The sequence below is a fragment of the Protopterus annectens genome, chromosome 7.part0, assembly GCF_019279795.1.
Source record: "Protopterus annectens isolate FY-2018-M chromosome 7.part0, PAN1.0, whole genome shotgun sequence".
NCBI classification, from domain to species: domain Eukaryota; kingdom Metazoa; phylum Chordata; order Ceratodontiformes; family Protopteridae; genus Protopterus; species Protopterus annectens.
In genome coordinates this window covers 740,077,819-740,096,807 of record NC_056739.1, presented here as the reverse complement: position 1 = coordinate 740,096,807, position 18,989 = coordinate 740,077,819, and the positions used below count along the sequence as shown (strand labels likewise).

General features: G+C 40.3%; 1 protein-coding gene across 1 annotated transcript in view; it reads left to right on the top strand.

Moving 5' to 3' along the window:
- GPC2 (glypican 2) overlaps positions 1 to 18,989 on the top strand; it is a 740,846-nt gene that overhangs the window by 248,989 nt on the left and 472,868 nt on the right. Inside the window, exon 2 of the mRNA XM_044077271.1 lies at positions 8,908 to 9,066. Within this exon, the coding sequence (XP_043933206.1) occupies positions 8,908 to 9,066 (159 nt within the window). The remainder of the gene's footprint in view (positions 1 to 8,907; positions 9,067 to 18,989) is intronic.

Sequence of the window (18,989 nt, the reverse complement as noted above, 5' to 3'; positions counted from 1 at the left end):
CAGGGACACAGAAGAGATCCCAGGGGTGAATTTGCGATTTCCCATCCACGCGTCCAGATTTCGCTTGAAGAGGGTCAGCGAGGGGCTATGTCTAACATGAATTGAGATTCTATTCCAGAGTGAGGGGAGCCTCTGGGAAATTAATCTGTCCCTCCAGCATGTCCTATTTATTTTTGTGCTGAGGTTTAGGTCCCTGGAGCATGTAGCTCTAAGGGACTTGGATTTTTTGAGGTGGAGCACATGTCTATTAATTCTGGGTTTGACATGGCTTTGTACGTCAGGCATAGATCGCCTCTGAGTAGGCGGTAAGCAACTGAGTAGAGCTGGAGTTTCTTTAGTCGAGCTGCATAGGACATCTGTTTGTAGGCCATGATCCTCTCGGTGAGGTACTTTTGGGGTCCCTCCAGTTGCTGCAGGTGTCGGGTAAGGTACATCCCAAAAGGGGCATTGTATTCAAGTATGGGCCTGATGAGTGATGAGTAGAGGGGCACAATGACCTCCCTTGATCTAGATGCGAAACCTTTCGTGATAAGGTGGGCTATATAGAGGGTCTTTCTAACCACTTTGGCAATGTGATTATCAAAGGAGAGATTACTATCTACGTTGGTCCCCAAATCTCTAATTATTTTGTCCGTACTTAATGGATTAACACCTATGTGGTAATTTGTGGGCACCTTGTTTTTCCCAAAGGGGATGACTATGCACTTTTTAGCACTTAGCTTGAGGCCGTGACTCTGGCACCAAGCATCCGTCTCTGTGAGACCCTTTTGGAGGATGCTTGTGTCAGCTGGAGATTCGATTATGGCCTCTAGTTTGCAGTCATCTGCGAACTTTGTCAGCCATAATCCCCCCGTTTTAGCCTGAACCTCAGGGAAGTATATACCGAACAAGAGAGTTCCCAGAACTGAACCCTGTGGGACGCCACTTGTAACTGGTTTGGATTCGGACATGGCCCCTGCGATTCTGACCATGTGGGTTCTATCTCTGAGCCAGTTTGCAACCAATCTTGTGATATTGGGGTTGATATTTAAGCTGGTAAGCTTATTTATGATGCCCGAGTGGGGTATTGTGTCGAAGGCTTTTGCGAGGTCCGGGTAGGCTGTGTGGACTACCTTTCCCTCATCTATGGCTTTGGTAACTGTTTCAAAGAAATCAACTAGGTTTAAGAGGCACAATCTGCCCTTAACAAAGCCGAATTGGGTGGGGTTCAGTGTCTGGAGGCTCCCAATGTCTTTGTTTATGAGTTCCATGATAATATGCTCCATAGCTTAACAGACCAGACTAGTCAGGCTTATGGGGTGATAGTTTCCGGGGTCCGTTGTGGCACCACCTTTGTGGAGTGGGACCACTGTAGCTGTACGCCATTCTTTGTGCACATATCCTGTAGTAAGGCTAAGTTTGAACAGTGACTTAATGTGAGGGTTCAGTTCTTCTTGGAGCTCATGTAAGACACAGCCTGGGACACCGTCCGGTCCCATAGATGCTCTGTTTTTTGCTTTGGAGAGGGCAGCTTTCACCTGTGCATTTGTGATGTCAGGGAGGTTACATTCAGTTGGGATAGGCATTTGCACATTTGGGGGGAAGGGGGGGAGAAGTTTGCGCTGAATCTGTCTGCCAGGGTTTTGGCTATGTCTGTAGGTTCGGTATATTTTGTACCATTATACAACAATTCAGAGAATATCTGGGAGTTTCCGCCCATGTTCCTGACATAACTAAAGAAGGCCTTGTGATTATCTTTAGTGTCTAGGGCAATTTTTCTTTCAAAGCTGGCCTTTGATGATTTTATGAGGGATCGAAGTTTCTTGCTAATACTGATCAGAGATGCCTTCCCTTTTTGGGATTTTGCGCTGTCATGTAGTAGCTTCCTCCTTCTGTTGTATAGCTTATTTATGGCCAGGGTCCACCAGACCAGTCTCCTGTTTTTGGAGGAGTGAGTCTTGGTTTTATCTGGGATAGCACGATCCATGCATTCCTGCAGATGCTCATAGAATGCATTTTTAAAGGATTATGCGGACTGGGTTCTATTATCCTCTGGCCCAGGGGCTTTGAAGGATTCCACCTCAGTCTTGAGAAGTGCAAAGTTGGCTTTTGAGAAATTCTTTACAGTGATTTCCTTGGCTGGGGGTGGGGACGGGATATGGATGTCCAGGGAAATTTGTTTATGGTCTGATCTTACCAATGAGGGGTATACCTCTGGTGTGGAACATAGAGTGCCCATGTTGGTGATGACCAGGTCCAATATGTTGTTCCCTCTTGTGGGAGTGGTGACCAGTTGTTTCATTGCGTTAGAGTTTATAAATTCAAGGAACCGTTGGGCGAGGGTGTTTGGGCTTGAGTAGTTTTCCCAGTCAATGTTTGGGTAGTTGAAGTCACCCAATAACATAATGTTTGGAGAGACCTTCATATTCTTCAGTGTTCTCAGGAATGCCAAGTGGGGTTCCTGTAATAGTTAGGGTGTTTTGTAGCAGGCTACAAACTGAAAGGCAGTTTTTCCCGCTGTTAGTTGCACATGGATGGTTTCTGATGCTTAGTGCAGTGCCACTAACTGGAGGTGTAGGTATCTTTGATGAATATAGATACTCCCCCTCCTTTTGTGCTTCGGTCTGAGTTTTGGGGCCAAAACGCATGGTATGAGTTATAACCTGGTAGTGCTGGGGTGCTCTCAGGAGCCTTGAACCAGGTTTCTTTTACTGCACAGACATCGATTTTCTCCATACTGAGGAGAGCCTCGAGTGCGTGCATCTTGAGCTTTAGACTTCTGGCATTGAGTAGCATTACCTTTGTTTTTTTTATCCTTGGGTTGTCTATGGAGGTGGGTTTGTCCTTTGAGCCTTGCCTAAAAAAGGCACTATGGGAGTGGCAAGAGCCTTGGCCAGTATACGAAAGCCTAAGGGTGACAGGTGCAAGCCGTCCCTAGTGAAGCAACGTGGCTTGTTGAGCATGTCATCCCAGGCTGACAGACACTGGATACCCTTTGAATGACACCAATACTTTAGCCAATTGTTGAAACTGATCATTTTGTCTTTAAACTGTGGCATCATTCTTGGTGAGGGCAAGATGCTACTCAAGGTCAGGGTCATACCAGCCTGGGCTACATGATCAGAGAGCTCCTCTATGTCTCTTTTCATGTAGTCCAGGGAAGTACGTCTCAGGTCATTCACACCAGTATGGACAATGACAGAGTCATACTTGTACTTGCTTTGGAGTGACCTCAGTGCTTGCATTATGTGGCGGATCCTGGCACCCGACAGGCAGCTTACAGTGACCTTCTCCTTGTTCAGTCTGGTGAGCGGGACGTCAGTGTGCCGGACAATAGAGTCCCCTATAACAAGTGTATTTGGTGTGTTGTTTGGCCTTAAGGGCTGTGACTGTGAGGCACACTGATTTTGTGAGATATGTGATTCGTGGGTATTGTTGAGGGGTGGCTGTTGCTTGGATATCTGCTTAGGAGGTCTTTGCTGTTTAGGCAGATTTTTATTTAGAGCCTCCAAGTATGTTTTTGTGTGTTTATGTGTTGGGTATGCAGATGCAATAGGTCTGTGTGAGACTGGATTTGTGGTGTGGGTGGTTAGCTTTTCCTCCTGACTGACTGTGCCAGTCTTGGGTTGAGAGAGCTCTGCCTCCAGTTTGGCTGTGTAACTGCATCTCTCACATGTATTAGAGTTTGTTGGAAGGAGGAGAGGGTTGTCTGTGTACATAAGGCAATTGTAACATTGCCTCAAAATTCCCAGATTCACCAGCTGGACTGGAGAGTAACCTTGAAGCTGACCCTTGGACATACCAAATTAGTATAGGGAACTGTTTTTTTACTGATCAGATTAGGGAGGGGAACTGATTTTTCACTTTATCAGGAAGGACCAACCGTGAGCCTATTACTTATGAGAAGTCAAGGAGGGAGTAGTGCTTTAGTTAGTTAGTGTTTCCTTATAAGAGCTGAGCAAGTGCAGGGCTTTAGCAAGAGAATAGAGTGATTACTTTGAGAGTTTGAACAGTTCTAAGGGAAAAAGTGAAGAGCAGACTTTGTGGAGCCTGGAATAGTTTAAACCTGTTTAGGTGGCGCTGCCCGACGCTGCTCAGTGCGCAAAACCGCAAAAAGAGAGTTGTAGGGTTTTAAGAGAGAGAGAGATCAAGGAGTTTAGAATTGACCCAAAATGGCCAATAAAACTACAGCTTCTAGGTAGTAACCACTCCTCCAAGGACAGACAGGCTGTTCAGTGTTAACCACTCCCACTGGTGAACACAGAGACTTCCCTTTAGCCCAAGCAAGCACTGGCCTTCTAGAAACTTCCAAACAGTTCAGAACAGCAAATCTGTAACTGAACTTTCTTAGCTTTCAGAAAGTGGGAAAAAGCAAGATTTTTTTTTTTTTTCTTTTTGTTGTAGTTTAAAGGTAGCAGAGATACACAAGCAGCAAAATAATCACAACAGTGCAATAAATGATCCCACACTTGAATGCTGGGCCAAAATCAGGTAAAATGCAGTTTTTAGAGAAAAAAAACGATTTTAAATTAAGTGCAACACAGGAAATGCAGTAAACAGGCTCTAGATGTGTTCCAAGTACTGTTACTGTTACAGATATAAACTTTAGCAAGCCGGAAAATGCCAAAAAATAGGCGGCAGAGCAGTAAAACTTAACAAAAAAATCAGAAGATAATACTTAAAATCACAAAAGTGGCTCCTTTTCTTCTCTCAGTGTTTTCTCCCCTTGGTAGGTGCTTCAGCAACAACTAGCAAGCCTGAAAAGACGCCAAAACCACAAGGCAGCCATTTTTTTAGAGAGACAGATCAAGGAGTTTAGAATTGACCCAAAATGGCCAATAAAACTACAACTTCTAGGTAGTAACCACTCCTCCAGGGACGGGCAGGCTGTTCAGTGATAACCACTCCCACTGGTGAACGCAGAGACTTCCCTTTAGCCCAAGCAAGCACTTGCCTTCTAGAAACTTCCAAACAGTTCAGAACCGCAAATCTGTAACTGAACTTTCTTAACTTTCAGAAAGTGGGAAAAAAGCAAGATTTTTTTTTGTTTTTTTTTCTTTTTGCTTGGTCTAGTTTCACTGTGTGTGAGGTATTAACTGGAATACCTCAAGGTATGCCTGAAACTGCCTCATTTGCAACTATCAGACAAAACCAAGTTCTAAAAATGCTATCAAAAGCTAAAAATACAGAACGTTGAAAGGGTTGTCACCAAACATAGGGAACCTATAGGAAGAAAAATAACCAGAGATCCTGTAGAGGTTTTAGAGTTATTCCGGAAATTTTATGAAAATTTGTATAAAGCAGAGGAATGTGGAAATCAAGAAATCAATTTAAAAAAATGTTTTTAGTTCCCTTAATCTTGTATCTGGGTAAGGCATACTTTTATCAATCTGTGGAGAACTTATAGACAGTAATTAATTAATAAATAATTGAAGGAATTTATCTGGGAGAGAAGAAGGGCAAGAGTTAACTGGGATAAGCTGATTTTCCAATAGAAAAAGGTGGTTTAGGTTTACTTGATTTGAAGGGATATTTTAAAGCTACAAGGTTAAGGCTCATATACAAAACACACGCAGAAGGTTATAATTCAAAGTGGAAAGGGATGATGATGAAGCAAAATGGAAGTTCAAGAAATAGAGAGAGAGAAAGAGAGAGAGAGTGGGATTTTGGATGCAGATCTTAAGAATAATAGCCAGGATGTTATATTCAGCTCAGCAGAGGAACTGCTATTTCAGATGGTTGGCAGGCACAGAGTGCAAAATTGATAGAAAACCAAGAAAATATGCACTTATTACTCACGTCTTTCATGTCTGAACTGGCTTTTAGTATTCTGAGTCAAGTTTAGTCACAAAAGACTACTTTCTACTTGCTAAAATCATATGTGTGTACATCTGCCAGAAGCTGTGAAAAAGCAATGTGCCCTCCTGTCATCTTGTCTTACTTACTCTGTGTACTTCTATGACTTCAGCTAGAAGGAATGATTGGATTAGAGGCAATTAAAGGATGCCAGTCAGGAAAAACAGTAAAATTAGGCATCTGAAATCTACTTTATTGCAGTACGTGAAATTTCTATTTCCTATTTTTGTGAAGCTTGCTTGGAGCTAGCCCCTTGACAGTTTTTACTTTTCCTCCTCTAACACCAAACTTAGACTCCTGTGAGAGAGCTGGTGAGAACTTCACAACCTCCTATATTTTGAATCCATGCTCTTCAAAGTAAAATCAAAAAAGCAGAAGAAAACCTACCTACATTATTTTGTTGCTACTGAGTTATAGAATAAAAACATTTAATACACTCTTCTATTCTGTGTTTGCTATTATACAAAGCTGTATTTTTCATTTTTCCTGACAGTCCCTAAAATATGTCATTTTTAATAAAAATTTATAAAACAAAATACTGATGCTCTCCATAAAGTTATTAGGAAGCTGGCTTTGTTTTGCCGATGGACATAGTGTGACATATTCTCCAAGTAAACTTTAATGAAAAGTACAGTACACACACACACACACACACACACACACACATACACACATATTTTATTGTATTCAGTGACGTTTATTCATGTTTAACAGGTTAAAGATTTTTGCCTGTCTGTGCGCGAGTATAAACTGAAACTGAGCTGTTGATTTTTTTTTCTCCTGTTATGAATCATGTGAACTTACTGACTGCAAAATCACTACCTAGTCAGAAGAAGTGTTTGGCATTTACCTAATGCGTAACTTGAAACATGTTTCTGGTTTGGACAAAAGGACTTGTGGTATAACGAGGTGTGAGGTCACTGGTTGATGTAATAGGAGAAATAAAAGATATGCCTGTGAGGTCACACATAACTGAGTGAACAAACTGTGATATAAATTACACTGTTGACGCACTGCTTTTCAGATTTTAACAAAGGACTTTTAGCACGTGTGTCTAGGTGAAGACTGTATGGTTAGGGATTGCCACCCTGCAGTTTGCAAATAGTGTTGCTGTAGATGAAAATTGCATTATAGTGAAAAATGTAGTCAAGGTACAAGTACCCTTTTAGCAAAAGGATGGCTTTGCCTTGTTTATGGTAGGCTGTTAATTTCTCAAAATAAATCCTTAGTTAACATCACTGAAGTGAACTGCTGTGGTCAGTTTTAATTCTTCAGACTGTTTTTTTTTTTTTTTTGTTAAAGTGGCAGGTTATCGTGAACAGAGAAGTAGAAAGGGTCAGTAGTCAGAATGCAGTGTGTTCCCCTTTTCCTCCTTAGTTCAGCATGCTCATCAAAGGAGACAGGAGAGTATTTGATTGTGTGTGTGTGTATTATAGGGTAAGGGTCCGTTTTAGAAAACAGACTAATGCTGCATTGTGAGGTATAATATTATGATAAATTAAAAATTGTGTATAATATTTAAATTCAAGAGGTTAGTTTGTTCATTCCCATTTTTTCTATCTACTTTTTATCTCCTCGTCTGCTTACATCAGGCTTCCCCTTATTAGTCTCTAGCCCATCATGTGCATCGCAGTTACCTTTGTGATACTGCTTATTTTGTATTGTATGCCTTTATTTTTTGTTCTTGTAGCTGGTGTCTGATTTGTACTTTTTGTTATTAGTAAAATTTAAGTGGTAGGCTTAGGATTTCTGTTTTTTTTTTTTTTTTGATTGTTGATTTGGTAGGTGGGCTGGTAGAGGATCCTTTTCAGTGACAACCTAGGCATTATGGCATAGCCAGTCATATAACATTTTGACAACGAAAACTGTAACATGTAAATGGTCATCCTATAAGTAGCACACTTTTCATTTAAATTCTACACACTTAACACATTTAGAGTATATACAGTTACACTGCAATATTTGCTTCTAAATGAATTCAGTTGTACATGCGGTAGAGTAATTCCTGTGGTCTGTTGTTTGATTCCCCTTGCCTCCATTTGCAGGTCACTTAACCAGACAGTTCTCTCAGGCTAACTCTGAAAAAGGTCCAGGAAGATCAGTGCTCTACCCTGATTAAGAAAAATAAGTAAATAAAAACAGTTGAGCTTTGTAGAATTAGAAAGTTGTTGCGCCATACGTAATGTAATCTTGTTTAGCTTTAAGTGGTAATGGAAAGTGACCTGGGAAAGGAGAGCCACAGTAGGGAAAACATTATGAATAGAAGAAACAATGTGAAATATAAGGTTTAGATGTGCCTCTTAGATAACTGTATTATGAAAAAAAAAATCGCATAAGATGTACAGTTTTAATGTTTGAATGAGCTTGGTACATAACGTTGATCTGTGCTTCCTTTAATCTCAGTTTATTCATTAGTGAGTGATCTTGCATGTTTAGCAAATAAATATGAGACACACTGAAAAAAACATTTTTTTGTGTGTAAATCACTGTTATAAGAACAAAAAGCATGTGTCATGTTATCCTCTATTTTAAAATGAAAGTCTTTCTGTACATTTTTTAATCCTTTATCAGTGGTGAGATCATCAGCCTGTCTACTGAAGCACTTCCCCATAAGCCTTTGACTTGGATGTCCGGCTTAATCCCTGGACCAGGGCCAAAGAATGTGCCCCTCAAACAAGGATAGAAAACTTGGGAGTAGAGACCTACATATGTCCAGGTGGAGGAAACACACAGCCCAGTTCCAGTAAATATCCTCTTTGATGACCACTGAGGAATTTTATATGTCCTAGTTCTCCTACAGATATCCTGCTGGACAGTAATAGGCCCAGTGGTGTGCGTGTGTATGTGTGTGTGTGTGTGTCTGTGTGTGTGTTAATCTGTATGAGTGTGCAAATACATGTGTGTGTGTATTCTCTGTTGTATTTTTGGCCTTTACATAAAGTGGTGGACAACAATTTTGAAAAGCACTACATTATTTTACTACTTGTTTGGGAGTGTAACTGGAAGCTTGATAATGGTTTGGTTCTGAAGGTTTGTCTCTGACGTCAAAGTCTGCTTTTGTCTTGTTTTTAGGAGAGCATCTGAGATACTGCCCACAGGATTATACCTGTTGTACATCAGATATGGAAGACCAGCTAGGACGACAGAGTGAACTTGACTTCCGGAACATGATCGAGGACATCAGTCACTTTCTGCTAACAACCTTCACTGCACGTCATCGTAAATTTGATGGTAGGTGGAATGTGTCTGTGCCTGGGAAGAGTTGGAATCATTTCTTTTTTTTTTCCAAGTGCTTTTCCCTTTCTGGCTGCTGAACACTGACTTTTCATTTCCTCACAGTGATGAGTCCCTGAGCGTGAACTGTCCAGAGGGACCATCATTCAGGCAGGCGTTGTGTTCTTATCTCCATCCTAGCAATGTGAACATAACCTTGTCCCTGGATGGGGATTGGGCTACCCATATGACCTAGAGATTTACAAAGCCCTCCTATTGTTAGTGTATACTCCTGTGCACTCAGTAATGGGGGTTACCCCTAGGCAGAATTTTCCTGTCTACCCCCCTCTTCAGGATGGGCATGCCTAACTTTCCCTGCTGGTACCATCAAACACCAGAACCGATAATTAAACTCTGGTCAGTTGTACTGTGATCACGACTGTATTGCTGGCTGGAGGAGCTGGAGTAATTGACCAGCCAGGCATCACACAGTCATTTCTAGTGATTTAGTAGCCATTGTTAACATTTTTTAAAGTACAGGTTGTATGTGCAGTAGCATACATACAACAGTGTAGGAGTTCTGTGTACTAGATAGAAATTACTCATCAGTTTCTCTGAATATAAACAAAAGATAACCTAAACATACATAGGAAGTAGTGCACAGAAAGCATAGAAGGTACACTGCAGTTCCTAAGAAATTTACAGTACCCACACAGTATGACATACCTCTCAAGTGTACCTCATTACGAGGAACGTACCTCATTTGGGGTTTTAAAAAGTTCATGTTCCTTGAAGTTCCTCAAGGTTCCACATTGAAAGAGTCTGTCACGCATTCAGTGTTAGGAATTTTTTTAAGTGAAATCCATGATAAATAGAAGTTAATCATATTAATTCATTAAAGGACCTTCTTTATAAGTAAAATCAGCATATTTTAACCATCCTATGGACTTCCTAGTTGATGTTGTTAGTAAGCCATTGGTATGTGTTACACATTTTGCCCATTTGTTCCACGTTGTGAAGGCGAGTGTTCCTCATTTTGGAGATGGAGTGTTGAGCGCTATGCAGTATGACCACAGAAGGTACACATTCTGCAGACATTTACTAGATGCCAAAGGAATTTAATCAGCTGAGGGAGGCCACCTGACTATATTTAACCATCAAAGATGAAAGGAAGTGTCACATTTTCAGTCTAGTAGTTGGCCTTCTAAAATAACCTGATTTTTGTTGTGAATCCTAGTGAGTGTAATAAGGCATGTAGTGGTGTTAAGGGATGTTAATGCACTTTCCTTTGATTGTACAATCTGTCATTGACCTTGTATCAAAATTGTCACTGAAGTATGTGTTAGCATATTTAATGAATATCCGTTTGTGGTTTATTTCATAGATGGAGCACAGATTAACATACATATTTAGAAAATATGCAACATGTGTGCAGAAGGTAGATGAGTAGAATATCAGAAAAAGACATATAGTCACATAGTAAATACTGCAACAGAAACTGTAAACAATGCAGTCTGTATATTGTAAATAATATAAACTTGTTATGACTGTTATCAGTTCTCTTATCTTTTAGTATCTTTCAGAATGACAGTTCTGTCAGACTACTTGTATATGGCATCTACATTTTTATATTAATTTTATTTTATTTTTTGTTATATTTACATTTGTATGTAGAGCTTTATGTGAATATATGGTGCTTTTCTGTGGTTTACTTTATTTGTGTTTTGCATTTATATATGCATATGTAATTCTACTTTGTATGGAGACTTTTCTCCCTGGGCTCTGCTGGAAAGGGGCTGTCAGTTAAGTTTGACTATCCCACTTAAGAAATAGAAATAAATGAGTAAAGTAACAAATGGGTGGCGTACAGTAGTGTGTGTACAGTAGGGGTGAATTTAGTGTGGAGAGTATATATTTGCACTGATTTAGAAACTTGGCAGAATTATGCAGATGGACCATAGGGCATATATAGTTTTTGCAGAGGAGATACACAGAAAGTACAGGTACCAAGCTGTCCCTCAGACATGTAGGAGATGGGGACTGGACGTGTATGTCACATGAACAATATGATCCCAGAACATATTTTAGCGTATTGTGGCTAGTGCACACAGAGCAAGCAGTAGTTGTGCAGAAGGCACATGCTGGGGGAAAAGTGGAAGGCAGTGCTGGATCACTCATAGACACTACCAGCACCAGTATTAAAGTGGTTTTCCTTTTGTGGATTGTTCACTCATAGACACTACCAGCACCAGTAAGACATCTAGTATGGCATATTTGAAGAACGTTTATTTGATTTAAGTGTGTTGTTGTTGGGGAACATAAGTTATTTTGGGTTTGTTTGTGCATTCCTAGAAACTTCTGAAGCTGAGTTATATGAGATTTTTTGTGTGTTCTGTGGGGGGATAGGTTAAATCCCACTAAAAGAGGTGCATTATCCAAAGATAAAGATGACCTAAAGATGATTAATCCTAGAATACATTTACCTTCCTTGCAAATGCGTTATATTGTGAGGCTCATAGAATGGAAGGACACAGTTTGGGAGATTTGATTATGCTACTGCATGAAGAGCTACAACGTACATTAGGCAGTTTGAAAAAAGGATAAAATCCAGTAGGAGGTGGTTGCTTTAGCTGGAAGACAGTGTGTGATTTCAAAATTTTAGACAGAAAGAAATCGTATAGTAAGGTAATTGAAATTTGTTTTGTGGTATTGGTTTGGGAGGTGTTGCCTGGTGTTCATAGGGAGTTATTACGATTAAGTGATTGAGTCAAGACATCCCACAGGGAGATTTTCTTTTGAAGTTAGAACATGGTAGATTACCAGTTAAATCCCAATAAAACATATGGCCAGATTCATTAATGCCTACACTAAGTGTACACGGTAGGGCTGTTCTTGAATACATATCGTGTACACTAAGTGTACATGATATGTATTCAAGAACAGCCCTACCACATTTTTTGTCATCTAGTCACTCAGAAAGATTGTCTACACTTTGTGGTAATGTTTTTGAATCCCTGTCAATATTTAAAGCTGTAAGAAAATCAGATGTGATGATGTGGCTTTGCAAGCTGGTGAGGGGAAAAAAATTAATAATCCTGTGTCAGGGAATTTGAAAATGGATAGTGTGTTGCATTGGTATTAGCTCAGTAAGAAGGGTTAGATAATATATTTGTCAAATGGGCAGGAAGATATTTGTAATTTACAGAAATGGGTGAATTGTCCACCATGTAGATTTCTGTGATGAACACTGTTTTATTTTTATTTTATTTTCTCTGTGTGGGACTGTTCTTAATTTGCTTGTGGGGGTGATGTTTTTTTTTCCCCTTTTGCAATTGATTGCATGTGCTTTTCCAATTGTACTTGATTTTAATTTTGTTTTGTGATGTGTTTTACAGAAATTTTAGTATGACTTCCTATTCCTTTCAAATTTTTTTCACTGGAATGCTTTTCAGTGAAATTGTATTCGACTGTATGCCATTGGTAGTAGAATGACATGATTCCTTTCTACATTCCTGTGGTGTTCTATGTTGTATACCTTAGCTTGCTAGATGTTTATACTTTATTACACATTGTAGGCATAGACTGTGTATGGTAAATGTATGGACAATGTACATTTAATATACAGAATATAGACAGTAGCAATGCAAGTGCCAGAAGTTAGTACACAGACTGTAGATGCCAGTTGTGCAGCGGGTGCACAGCTGATGTAGGTAGTGTGCACAATATCTGTGTAGGGGTTTTAAAGTCAGTACCCAGGGCATTTTTATTTGCTACTTGTTTAGAAGTACAGGTAGAATGATAAAAGCACTTAAAAGCAGGTGGTCTAGTATTATCGACTTCTTATGCCATCAAGCAGTGTAATTTCGCGTAATGACACAACATTCACATTGTCTGTGCAAATGATGCATAATTATTGTGCAGAAGCTGCCGTGTATGTGCATTCACATAATGAAAAACTGTTCTCCCCATCACTATTTAACACCCTATTACATGAATATAACTGGTCACCCCTAAAAACCCTACAATTGGATCTTGCTGTTCAGTACTTTAATAAAGCATTCCTGCAAATTCTAAATAGTCTTGCTCCTTTCAGGAAAATTTGTTCCAAGTCCAAACAACTTCCATACTTATCTAAAGAGATTATCCTCCTACTTCAACAGTGGGACAAAGCCTGGACTCACTATTGCAAAGACAAGAATAGTAACAATTACACAACCTACCGACAGCTAAAAAATCAGGCCAAAAAACAAGAGTGAAGAGGAATGAAGGTCAGCAGGACTAAGACAGAATATATGTGTGTGCATGAGAGGGCAGATAGAGGAATGGTGAGGATGCAGGGAGTAGAGGTGGCGAAGGTGGATGAGTTTAAATACTTGGGATCAACAGTTCAGAGTAATGGTGAGTGTGGAAGAGAGGTGAAGAAGAGAGTACAGGCAGGATGGAGTGGGTGGAGATGAGTGTCAGGAGTGATTTGTGACAGACTAGTACCAGTAAGAGTGAAAGGGAAGGCCTACAAGAGGGTAGTGAGACCAGCTATGTTATATGGGTTGGAGACAGTGGCATTGACAAAAAGGCAGGAGTCAGAGCTGGATGTGGCAGAGTTAAAAGATGTTAAGATTTGCACTGGGTGTGACGAAGGTGGACAGGATTAGGAATAAGATTATTAGAGGGCCAGCCCAGGTTGGAAGGTTTGGAGATAAAGACAGAGAGGCAAGATTACGTTGGTTTGGACATGTGCTGAGGAGAGATGCAGATTATGTTGGGAAAAATATGCTAAGGATGAAACTGACAGGTAACAGGAAAAAAGGAAGGCCTAAGATAAGGTTTATGGATATGGTGAGAGAGGACATGCAGGTGGTTGGTGGTGACAGACCAAGATGCAGAGGACAGGAAGAAATGAAAACAGATGATCTGCTATGGTGACCCCTAATGGGAGCAGCTGAAAGAAGAAGAAGAAGATGTGTCAAAAAGACTTACTTGCAAACATGCCAGCTAAAATACCAAAACCCCCAAAGATTCTGGCAATCTATCAACCTCCTCCTAAACCCAGGAAAACTATCCACACCACCCCCAACATCTAACTATACTACTGACTGTATAGCAATTCATTGCCCACTTTATCACCTCCATCACCTCATTACTTAACAACAATGTCAAGTTCACACTTTCCTTATCACCTCCCTCCACCGACCGTAATACTCCTCCTTTCTCTCTTAAACCAATCCAAACTAATTATATACAAAACCTCCTAACAAAAATAAAACTAGGTACTCCTGCTGCAGATCAGTTATCTGGAGAATTTCATAAACTTGCTGCTAAATCTATCTCTTATCTTATATCTATTCTTATTAACCACTCTATCTCTGAACAGTATATCCTCCTACTTTGAAAAACATCCCATGTCATACCCCTACGCAAAGGAGGTCCCTCTACTGACCTTTCCAGTTATAGGCCCACAGCTGTACTTTCTCCTCTTGCCAAAATCTTAGAAAAATGCCTTCATAAACAAGACATTAGACCACCTCCTAACACACAACCTTCTATCTTCTACTCAGCATGGCTTCCGCCCCAAGCATAGTACCAGTACCACCCTATTAAGTTTCACCAACACTGTAAACCACCTCAAAAACAACAACCACCTTGTTCCTGCCACCTTCCCTGATATATCAAAAGCCTTTGACACTGTATCCCTTCAAATAGCCCTAAACAAACTTGCCTCTCTCTTAATTTCAGCTGCACTACCCTCCAGTGGTTCCACAGCTACCTCTCCAGCCATAAGCAAGCCACCATATGGGAACATAAACTATCACCCCTTTTGCCCATCACTGTCGGCATCCCACAAGGGTCTATCTTAGGCCCACTTCTGTTTACTATCTTTACCAATGACCTTTATACTACAGCTCCACCTTCTTCTGTCATTCAATATGCTGATGACGCATCCCTTATTTGTTCTGCCCCCCCCTCCTCATATGAACTCCAAGACTCAGACTGCCCTCCATAACATTGAGAAATACCTCTCAGACCACCAACTAATTCTAAACCCTAACAAGACCAAGCTTATGGTATTTTCTAATTCCTCTAATAAAAAACAACAAACTCACCTCTCTATCTTCACCTCTAATGGTACAAAAATTGATCGGTTGAACATACAAAACTCCTTGGTGTTATTGTAGACTGCAATCTAAAATTTGACAGACAAATTGCTCTAACAATCAAAAAAGTCCACACAAAATTAGGTGCATTCTACAGGGCTAAACCATATATCACTAACCATGCAACAATAGCTACTGCCAGAACTCATCTACTTTCCACCCTTCTCTATTGTTCTCAAGTCTTCACAAACCTTCGTAAATCTGAATTGAATAACCTAGAAGTTTGCTATAATAAAATCGCCAAATTTGCAGCTAATCTTCCCCACAGATCTCTCCATTGTATCACCCTACAAAAACTAAACTGGATTGAACTCCCAAACTTACTAGCCCTAAACCAGCTGAAAGTAGCTCACTCTGTTATCCATAAACCTGAATATTGCCCAGCCCTATCCAACCTCGTACAACCCTATGCTAATCTTACCTCACTCAGATCAGCTGATAAGAGCTTACTCAAAGTTATCAAAACCCACAACTCTTTTGGTGATTCGTTATGCAGCTCCTCCTTAGCAAAAACTTGGAATTCCCTACCCCAGCATCTACTGTCTGTACCCATTACATATAGCTTCAAACAGCTCCTTTACTAATTATTTCTCCAATTGTTGGTTATGCTTCTGTACATTGTCTGGCTAGGCAAACACACTACACTACTTCTGCCTTCTGCCTATTCTAACTCAGTATTGACTTAATTTATTATTTTGTCTTATTAATATACTTGGATAATTTAGATTTCCATTATTTTTATCAGCTATTATTCGCTAGATCTGTACTGTACTATGTAATTATGTAAATGTTCTTAGTAATCTTTTTGTATTGTAACATACAATTCTGACTATAAATATTGTAATCTTTACTTTGGGAGCTTTTCTCCTCGGGTCTCCGCTGAGAATTGGCTTTGCTTTTTTGCCCAGTCGAACACTACCTGGTTACCAAATGTAAAATAAAATAAGTAAGTAAATTGTCCATTGTAGCTGACGTTGGGATCCACAGTGCAGGACAAAGTCATTGTGCAGAAACTACTCATTTACTTAGTAATAGTAATGGGGAGGAATTCCAGTAAGTGTGCAGATGATACCATTGAGGTATGCAGAGGTCACTTGGTATGATGAAAGAAGCTTCATGAAACCCGAGTGTCGCTGCCAGTGTTTCCCTAGGATCATTGTTCTGATGCTTTCACTTTTCTAATATTGCCCCATCATATTTACATTACTAATTCTTCTGTAAGCCAGTGAGTTTTCATCTGAAAGTTCACATCATGGGCAGTACAGCTACATTCATAGTTGATCTCTGTTTACATCACCTAAAGAGATGTAAATGTTTATATACTGTTAATGTTGTCAGAGGTTTCCTATTTCTGAAATTACATTGACCAAGCAACAAAGGCATTATTGCTACTTAGCCTCATATGAAAGCTTCCAGCTGAATGCACAAAATGATGCTGATAGTATAGTGTAGCTTGTGTGGTTACTGAGATATTTTGTTTATAAACCATTACAAAATTAATATTCATTGACATTGTGACTCAGAAAATTCAGTGTAAGACCTAGAATCTAATAAATGTGAGCATTGTAATCATTAGTTTGTACTGAACAGTTTCTTTAATAACGTATACATTTGTAAAGATATGGACATCCGTTTCAGCAGTGAGGATATAACTTGATTTTGTGAAATGGCTTAGGATACAACCACTGGAAGTTAGAACAGAAACTTAGAGCTCCACTGGCAACAAGCATGTGAAATGAGAATGAGTTTATGAAAAAAAAGTGCTACACCAGTAGTTCTAAGTCCAACTAGATACTGAGTCACTTCTCAACAAGTCACTTAACATTTTCAAGCTGTCTTGCCACCCTTGAAAACAGGCAGTTTTCCTCACTGGTATTTATTCTAGTTACCTAAAATAAACAATAAGTGCCGTGGTGGTACGGCGGTAGCGTTACCTCACAGCAAGAGGTTCTCCCTTTTGATTCTCAGCGTAGCTTGGGAGTGCCTTCTGTGTGGAGTCTGCATGTCCTCCCCGTGGTTGGGTAGCATTCAAAAGACATGCGGGTGTAAATGGGTGTGCCTTTGTTGAAGGTTGGGCGTCGAGCTGGCACCTCGGCGTTTCGTAAAAATCTACTGCCAATCATTAGCGGACCGGAGTTCTGCTGTGGGGACCCCTTACTGGGAAAAAGCCGAAAGACAAACAAACCTAAAATAAACAATTAGGCCAAAGGTTAAATTGGGCAGGAAGTGTCTGGAACACGTTTCTCTTTGCTTTGGCTCCTTTTTCCTTCTAAAGTTGATGTTTTAGTGATTTTTTTCCCTGTTAACTATTTACTGATGTCATATCCAGGAAGAGGTGTGACAAAAGTTTTTATTTAATCGACTGCCTTGACAGTAGTCCTGAAGCTGTGGAACACTGCAGATAGTAGTATTCTCCTAAAATGCATGAATTGCTGTGTAACACCCGTTTCTCAAATAAACCTTTGTTTCATCAGCAAAAAATAAATAAATGAATCAATAAATAAATAAATAAACAATAAAAGTATTGCATAAAGAAAAAAATCAATTCAGAGTCTGGGGAGAGTTAGCATCCTCTCTTACAGTAGTCACATCGCAGCACAGAGCTTACAGGAAATGCCTAGTTTGCAAAAAGGAAGGTAGACGTATTTGTTAAGGTTACAGGTGACTCTGATAATGGCAACAAGTTGAAAAACTGACTCCATAGACTGCCGGGGATTGAAGGTTGTACCAGCCCCTTACAAACATTGCTTACCCTGTTGCATGGTGCTTTGTAAGAAGTATTTGGCTGATACGCAGCATTATTAATTCAAAAATGCAGTTTTTAAATGGCACTAGATTTCCAGCTATACAGGGCAGAAATTAAATTAAGACCTTAACCATTATGGCAAACCCATTTTGATATAAGGATTCCATTACAGACGATTTACATTAATATCAACCTTCCACCTGTGTCTCTGTTCTTCCAGAGTTATCCACCCTGATAATAGTGATACTACCCTCTGACATTCTTCTGCCTCACAAAACCACACTGCAGATTATTCTGAAAATGAATTAAACCACATGATGTCCTGAAATCTTTCCAACCTGTGGTCCAGGGCCATTACATCACTCTTTCTTGCCGTGGAGCCCGAAGCAGAAGCAGTTCGCACGAGTCCAGGTCGGCCGCTACCTCAGTTTCGTCTACCGATTTGAAGCTGAAGTCTTCTAAAGCTAAGTACCCCATTGGGGATCCTTTTTTCTTGCACTAACCGATGTCAGAAAAAGTTAACAATTGTCTCGCCTGTGCAAAGGAAATACCAAGTCAAGACTTTCATTCTTACTGCGTCAATTGTTTAGGCCCAGACCATGACATCCCCCGCTGTCACTTCTGTGCTTTGTTCAATGCCAGAACTATCCATCGTCGAGCCCTTATTGTAGCTAGATATTTTGGCTTACAGTCCTCGAACTCTGATATAGCTTTGGTAAGCCATCCGACAGCAGATCTTCTGAAAAAACGTAAAGATAAAGACAGCGACAGACCGCACAGGTCCAAACCTACCAACGATTCTTCAGTTAAGCGAGTCGTCAGTTCTCCGGTCCTCAGTGAGGCGTTTTCGCAGCCCCTGATGCCCGCTTCTGTGGATTCGCAGGTCGCTACCGAGACCATTTTGGAGTCCAGTAAGCTGCAAAACTCTTCTTCGACTAAGGAGCCTGCGGTCGTCTCTACCTTGGATGGGTCTGCAGCCGCTAAGCAGGCACAGGCTTCTGAGGAAGTTTTACACACTACCGATTCTCGACACAAACCGACAT